Genomic DNA, 8561 nt, shown 5'->3' on the forward strand with positions numbered 1-8561 from the left:
TGTGGCTAGCTACCTTAATGTAAAGATATAGTGTACTACATCGGCTGGAAATGGAAAGGAACATCAGGATGAGCAGTGAGCCTAGTGATGTGCATAATTCCTCAAATACAGCAAATCAGGATTAGGAGACAGAGCTGGACATCTAAACCTCCAGATCACATTCTGCTTTAGGTGAGTTTATAGAAGCCAGCACAAGAACAATGCTTGTCAGTGCCCCCTGCCTGTGGGAAGGGCATGTGCACAATCCAGTTATAAAGAGGGCTGTGCACTACTCTGGTACCTTCATTCCACCTCCTACAACTGCTTTATCCTCAAATATCTCCTAGTATCCCAGCTAAGGCGGCTCAGTACTACTCTGTTCCTCCCAAGCCCACACTTTCTGCCTGCCCTTCTCTTGCCCAGTGCATTGTATGTCCCTCCCCTCTTCTGCATGGGCTGGGGGTGCACTAAGTCCTGCTGCTACCTCCAGGATTGGACCTCAGTGTCTGCACAGAGTGGGAATGAGGAGCTGTCTGCCTGATGACTGGTGTTCACCTGTTCTTTACTAGGAGGTAAGACTACACCATACACATCTGCAGCATCTGTGCCAGCAAGCCACCTGAATGCAAAATACAAGGGTGATGTTTGAAGACCTTGCACTTGCAGAATAACTACAGGATGCTACTACTATGACAGATGACAGTTTATCATGTAACTAAAATCAGAGACAGCCTTTATGATGTGTAAGTGTGCACACCTAGATATATAGGCAAGTGGATGGATATGAGATATAGATAGATATGTATGGATATCTGGATGGACACCAGTGTCCTTTGAGGTTGCAGCATGCAGAATACTGAATATAACCCTATAACCATAGTGTTAAATATTGTTTTATGATTGTTGAAAGCTTGGCTGTAACATTAATGCATTGTGTGCAGGGCCAAGTAGCTGACCATTGCTCTATGTTTGCTGCAAATGTTCCTGTCTTATTATAATCATGTATTCTGTAATAAATGAGCTGGAAACAAATCAGTCTTGTTGTTTTAGGACAGGACCCAAATATGTCCCATTTCTTATCCTCTCCCTACTAATTGCTGAAATTAAATCATAAATCCTCCCCTGAAAAGGATCTGCAACATATTAAATCAGGATTATACACCGGGGCTTAGACTAGGAAGGTCAGATCAAGTTTTCACTATGGGTTTGAATAGAAAAAAGAATAATGTTCACTGCACTAATAGTATAAATTATATATACAGGGCGTATACCATGACAATTAACTGAGGTGATAGGACAACCGTGGAAAGCACTACATTCTACATGGTTACTTTATCTGGTAGTTTCTATATGAATAATAGCAATAATCTACCTCCCAAGTGTCCATCTTTTAAGGAGAAGCGTGGCCCAAAACCAACTGATATGTCTATAGTTTGGACACCTACTAAGAGGTGTAGTCTTATTTCATGGGGTATTGATGGGTCATGCAGCTAGTTTTGAGATAGTTTGTAAATGACAGAATGCTGAAAAGCATGGACAGATCTAAAATAGTGGATCTTCCAAAATGTTGTAAATTATCATCATGTATTGTAATGAATAATCATTAATAATAATATATTACACATTTTCTTTACTTATACAGAGAAAGTTCATGGTATTGTTATATGAAACTACTTTGATATAAACTTGTGCTGCAGTTAGTAACTGGCCCCTTTCTTATTCTCTCCTGCCACCTACTGGATATAGTGAATATTACACACTGAGTTTTTCCCAGGAGCATCACTCATCCCCAGTCCAGAGGATAGGGGTCTGACCGTGTTCCCCTGTTTAAATGGCCAGCCAGCCATTTGAATTAAACTCTGTGGGAAAGACGGAGATAGCCGAGTACAGCACTGCTCATTCATTTACAAATCTTTGCTCATAAAGCATTTACAATAATTTATAATAACATATTCCTCAGCAGTGTATGCAGACTGAAATTCTTACCATAGAAGATTACATGGTCTTTATATTCCATGCATCCAAAGGGAGAGGGGGGGGGGGGGGGGAGACCACAGAAGATCTCTACCTTCTTTATATAAATTAGTTTTGGTTGAAAATCTTGACTTGTAACCAGATGCACAGTATTGCAGCGCAGTGCATTTATTTGGGTTAGGAGCAGCGGCTTGCGGCATTGAAAGTGAATGGGGCAGCTTAAGTGTAATTATACCTGCTCAAAATTGCTATTGTGACAGCGAGCAGGTCAAAAGTGAAGAGAAGGCAGTGCTTGTACGAGTCCGCCCTCCGCTGATCTGAAGATAGGAAAATAATATAAAAAGCAGAGGCCCCTTTAATCCAGAGAACATGAAATTAGATATAAAGTGACCTATTTCATTCTAGAGACATCTGAGGCCAAATTCAATGTTTTGGACTTTGCGCGATTGGGTGCATATGGTATAATCTGCCACTGTTGGATACTTACACTGTGTAACTAGCAGAGAACTGTTATGATTGAGCCTGCACATCAGAAAATTGGGTGCATGTGATACTATGTGAAGCGAGCCTAGGAGATTGCAGAGGGCTTCATAAGTTCAACTTGTCAACTCAAGAATTTTGAATAGCAGGCATATGGGATTTCCAGAGCATCTCCTAGCAATGGTCAGTAAAAAATACAACTGACAAAACACGGATGGCATCTGTGTTCTGTCAATAGTTTTCAAAGACACTTAGACTTTACTTTAATAAGTGTGATTGGTCCTCATCATGGACCAAAGAAGTGCATGTCCACAGTCAGTGCAAAAACAAGGATGTTTAAAATTCATGAATATTTGTGCTTTCTGTGGTGAACACGGACAGCACACATCTGCGATTTACTGACTTGTGAATGATTACACTGATTTAGTGTGATTATTCAGGCACACATTAGTAGGCTATGTACTTGTTACTGTGCTGCTGATACAACTAGCTGGATGTGTGAAATGCTATTAGTATCTGTCTTATTAAACATACAATATAGACTAGAAATTATAATGTATATTTTCTTTTTTTTTAGGTCAAAACCATTGGGCAGAATGTATTGCTTACATCTTGTATTCCTCCTACTCTTTACTGTGATGCCAAGCATCAGTAAGGCAGATGATGAAGGTCAGGAGGGCTACAACTGGCACATCAAGGAAATACCTCACATTCTTAATTCAGATGTTGTCCAGCTCAGTAGTCCAGCATTTCAAGCAGAACCAGTACAGGAACTTCATGGAACCTGTGGAATTGAATGTCAGAAGAACTTACCACCACCAACTCAAGATGACCTTGAAAACTACCTTTCCTATGAGACAATATTTGACAATGGTACACGTATCATGACAAAGGTAAAGTTTCAGCTGCCTGTTGGGTTTAATCAGACCAGTCCCCCAGTAAGACATACCCTGCGAAGAAAGAGGCAGATATATGGCACTGACAGTAGGTTCAGTATCTCTGACAAGCAATTTATGACCAACTTTCCATTCAGCACTGCAGTTAAGCTGTCTTCTGGATGTAGTGGCATTCTTATTTCACCCAAACATGTGTTAACAGCAGCCCACTGTGTACATGATGGCACAGATTACATCAAGAATACCAACAAGTTACGAGTTGGAATCCTTAAAATCAGAACAAAGAGGGAAGGCAGAAGACGTAAGGGTGGCAAGAAAAACAGAGAAAGCCCACCTACTGAAGAGGACAGTGCAACAAAGGGGGGCAAACAGAAAAAACTGAGGGGAAAACAGAGAAAATCAGTACAGAAAAGGTCAGCAGGAGAAGACACAGAACAGACACGGCAGAGATCTGGTAGAGAAAGGGACTCCATAGCTGGAAAGCCTTCCTTCCAGTGGACAAGAGTGAAAGCTATTCAGATTCCGAAAGGCTGGTTCAAGGAAGTATCAGAACATATGAGCCTGGACTATGATTATGCAGTTCTGGAACTGAAACGCCCTCAAAAAAAGAACTACATGGAGCTTGGAATAAGTCCTGAGATCAAGAAGATGCCAGGGAGTAGGGTGCACTTCTCTGGATTTGATGATGACAGACCAGGACAGTTAGTCTACCGTTTTTGCAGCGTGTCAGTGGAATCTAACGAGCTGTTTTATCAGTACTGTGATGCAGAACCTGGTTCTAGTGGATCTGGTATTTACATCCATCTCAAAGAACCAAACAAGAAAAAGTGGAAACGAAAAATCATTGCAATCTATTCTGGCCATCAGTGGGTGGATGTTGGTGCTGAACAGCAGGATTATAATGTAGCTGTAAGAATAACTCCACTCAAATATGCGCAAATATGTCTCTGGATACATGGCAACAACGCTGATTGTTCTCAAGGTTGAACCTTTTTCAGAATATTACCTGAAACTTATGACAGGAAAACTACAGAGAAAGTTAATTAAGGCTTTGAAGGGAAAATGCAGATTTTTAGAACATGCACTATTAGAAGCAACTTCTAGTGCTTGTCCTAATTGTCCTTCCAAAGCAGCAATGAAGGTAATATTGGAAGCTGGAGAAGAAACAGCGCTACCTACAAGAAACAAGGAATTATGCAATGTGGATATTTATTGGAAGAATTCAGCAGCTCTGCTGTAGATATAGAGAACTCAGGACTGTCCTTACGTATGCAAATTGTTTTACAAAATATCCAAGTATGTTCAGACAAATGGCGCTTCAGAATCACTTCATGTTGTGACTTTTGGTTTCATCATGGTAGCAGACAATCAAAGTAACACTTTGGCATGAAAAGCACATGAAACAGCTTGGTTTGTCCCCAGGCATGTACAGCACTTGGCAAAATAAAAGAAAATACAAGTTATTGTAGACATGCTTGCCTATAAATCACGGCCCACACTCTGACATGGTCAACCTTTTGATAGGTTATGGCCAGCTCAAATATACAGCTGTGTACACTAGTTTGCTAGATGTATTCCCTGACACATGTATTTAAAGATATCTATAGCCCTTGTATTCTTCTCTACTAGAGCAAAGTTAGATTATTTGGCCCCATGTAAACTGTCAACTGTGTCCATGTCAGGTGTCACTCTGGCTGGTCACAGGAGACAGTTTTGTTAAATGTTGGTAATTGAGAACACACCAGTCAACTAAACATACATGTCTTGGAGATATGGTGGACATACCATGAAGTAAAGGTGACCTGTCGGAAGGATCTGAAATATTTTACACCCTGATTTTCATACAGAACCCTACTCTCCTGGGAGAAAGCAGGTTGTCCCAGGCATACTTAACTGGCAAAGAGACATTCCCTTTGTAGAGACAATAAGTAAAATGGCTACCTGTGACTAAGTGTATCTAGATGATTGACCATAGACAGGTTTTACCATCTTATTTCTATGCTAAGATATAATGGGGGCCATGTACTAACATTCTATGCCAGTTTTTTGGCACAGATAATTTGTAAACCTTGTCGCATGTGCCATTTTGAAACAAAATGTGGGACTGTTTAACTATTTCTGACACTATTGCCATTTTTCACAAAAGTGGGCAGGATGAGCCAGGTTACGGATGAGATGTCTTCTGCCCGACTTATTTGCCAACATGTGTCCCTGAAAACTGGCACACATGACACCACATTTCCACCTCAGATCCAGGCTGGAGTAGATTTCTTTTCTGGCTCATGGACAGAAGAAAATACAACATATTTATTAAGAGGTGTGCACCACTTAATAAATTGGTCATATTTCCTACCTCCTGGGTTTTTAAGACTGGAGTTTGAAAGGCCCATAGGTATATTGCACCTTTGACTTGAAGTCTTCAGAAAGAATCTGACAATGACATTTCTGACTGCTGTATGTTGTAACTTCATGAAGATCTTGTGTGGACTGAATATACTACATACTGTACTTCAATGTCCCCTCATTTAAACAAATAATGTACAAACCATTTATATTTCGATCCATATAAGATCTGTATGACAACACTGCACCTACCTGAGATCAAAAGGGGATATGCTAGAATTCTCCCAGGAACTCACCATTCAGCTAGAGTTCTGTAACTTCAAGAAATCACATCTCAGCATAGAAGTAAGAAATCTAAAAAGTGTCTACATTTTAATGTGTTTTTGGCAGGTCTTTAAAAACTACCACCACTGCTGGACACATTTTGAAAGGGCATTTATGGTGGCTTTTTCTTTTTTCCAAAGACCATATTCTGCTGTATGCAGATCATTGCAAAGACAACAATGTACTGAGCCCCTGTATGAGTCTGCTGTTATTGTTACTATCTACCAGTTTACTGTGCATATTTAAAATGGTTCCATACATTATTTAAATTGGGTTACAAGCAGGAGCCTAGACAAGTTAAGCCAAGCCCTAGCATTCAATAAAAGCAGGCTATTGCTTCCATCTGCTCGCACAGATATGCATCTAGCCTTTCTGAACGATTCCTCATAGGACTACTAGAACAGGCAGTATTCCAACTAGTTGCAAACTATGACCTCTATCTACCCCATCCCATGACATCCTAGCAGTTGTGAGCCACAGGTTGGAGCCCAACGGGTTAGGCCTAATTCAGACTACAGTCATTTCCATCCACGTACTATCCAGACTGCACATGGGCAGACTGGGAATAAAAGTGGTCCCATGTTGTAGGTAAGTACAAACTGACAGAAGGCAGGGAAACACAAGTAGGGAGCCAGAATTGAGAAAGCTCGTTGGAAGAACGAGTGAAACGTTTTCAAGAAATCTACAGTACGCCCAGTTGCCTTGATTTATTCTTTACAGATACAAGTAGGGAGGGCCTGCAATACTGTAATGTAGCACAAAATACTGTCCCAGCAGAACCAAATACCACAGTGCAGCACAAAATACTGCCGCCCCTCACCACAGTATTCAGGAGGGCACTTGTGGTTTTTGGCCAGGTGCATAAGTACCTGGTGCTTCTATCTTTCATTAATGCTTCGAGCATCAGATTGTTATGTATCCACCCAGCAGCCATAAAAAGGCAGTGGGAATTGGACCATCGGGAAATTTTCCTGTCAGGTTTATGGCCAGTCTGGCTCTTGCCCACGTAGCATGTGGACCCGTTAAAGTAAATAGTTACTTCTGTGCCAAGAAACTTGGAACATGCACCATTTTTGTCCGTTGACCATACGTGAAATGGAAAAAACAAACACAACCAAACACCATACCAGATATGTCCATGTTTTGTAGAGGGAAATCAGAACAGCTGTCTGAATCCAGCCTAGAGGGCAACATTTACGGTATATAAATTATCTGACGTAATGTTCACATTTCACTTTTTAATCCAATGTACAAACGTACAGTATCTTCTGAAACTCCACAATAGGTGCATGTTTGGTTTTAAAAGTAGACTACTGTCCACACACTGCTTCAAAATGACTATTACAAGGGGTTGGCCACTTTCTAAAAGAATCCCTATAATGCTGTAGGCTTGTGGGCACTAGCATAGGAAACCCCAAGCCCCCTCATTGCTTACCTGAGCACCCTGGTTCAGTGTCCTGCGCTGGCCATGGAACAGTGGATGCTGGCAGAAACTGCATCCATGGAAATCAAGATGGCGGCGGTTACTTGTGACTGCTTTCCTGAATACATCATGTTCTGCGTAGATGTTGAAAGCATTCAGTGCATGCAGAGACACAGGAGATTCTGCTGCGTGTTTCTGCACATACCTTCAGCGCAGTATACCTTCAGCTCAGCTGCAGAAGATGGGTCCAGGATAGTAGTTGGTAAATCATGTGACTGCTTCCATCTTGATTGCCATTGCCAAAGTAGCCACCAGCATCCAAATCCAATGTTTACAGACCACAGACCATGGGTAGTAGGGGGAAATAAGGGTGCTTGGTATGCTAGTGCTCACAAGGTTAGGGTATTATATGGATTATTTTAGGAAGTGGCTAACCTCTTTAAGGATATATTCACATGTTGCAGTCAAGTAACAGTCTTGTAAATACAGCCTCAGGGCAAGGTCAGATGTTCAGTATGATAGATGTGGATATATGGAATTCAGAGCACACTGCGGATGTCACCATGCCTGGTTGATACTTTTTTTTGTAACAAGTTGCTATATCAGGGACTATTGTACCCATTATTAGTTTGCATGGAACGGGAATGTGCGCTAATCTATATGTCCTAGACCTAGATCAATCAGTAAATTATTTAATTGAACACATAAGATGAAAGGGGGTTTTCAGCTCTATGATTTCCAGACCTATGATGCCATGCTTGGCGGTTTTGCCATACAGGAATTGACTGCTGTTTCTACGTTTGATCTGTTTATGGAAGCTTTACATGGTGCTTCATCAGGACATATATACATGAAGGCATTTAACGTATAATGTAAGGAATGGTTATGGTGCTAATGATATTTAGCCATTCATTAAAGATATTTTCAATAATGGACGGAGCGCATTTCATTCTCTGTGCCATCTAGATAATATCACATTCTGACAAAAATATCAGGGCTGACATATAACGGGGCAGATTTACTGACCTGGTAGATGGTGTAAGCTTAGATGGGTTTGTCAGGACCTGTACTAGGTTTATCACAGGGACTCAGGGATAGACACTTTTGTCACTATACCAACTATTGGTTGGCTTACTTTGAGA

At 41.0% G+C, this 8561-nt stretch overlaps 1 protein-coding gene across 1 annotated transcript; it reads left to right on the top strand.

The window, feature by feature from the left end:
- The first annotated feature begins 299 nt into the window (after positions 1-299).
- Positions 300-5442, top strand: PRSS35 (serine protease 35). The gene is made up of 2 exons (XM_044289964.1): positions 300-551; positions 3011-5442. Exons 1-2 carry the CDS (start codon positions 520-522, stop codon positions 4314-4316), a joined length of 1338 nt encoding a protein of 445 aa, XP_044145899.1. The 5' UTR covers positions 300-519; the 3' UTR covers positions 4317-5442.
- Positions 5443-8561: the final 3119 nt, after the last annotated feature.

The sequence above is a fragment of the Bufo gargarizans genome, chromosome 4, assembly GCF_014858855.1.
Source record: "Bufo gargarizans isolate SCDJY-AF-19 chromosome 4, ASM1485885v1, whole genome shotgun sequence".
NCBI classification, from domain to species: domain Eukaryota; kingdom Metazoa; phylum Chordata; class Amphibia; order Anura; family Bufonidae; genus Bufo; species Bufo gargarizans.

What these genes read in the sequence shown, in the direction of transcription:
- PRSS35 (XM_044289964.1), top strand. Translation starts at nt 520, where the DNA reads ATGACTGGTGTTCACCTGTTCTTTACTAGGAG. An exon ending in CACCTGTTCTTTACTAGGAG is followed by an intron (nt 552 to 3,010) that starts GTAAGACTACAC and finishes CTTTTTTTTTAG; the next exon opens with GTCAAAACCATTGGGCAGAA.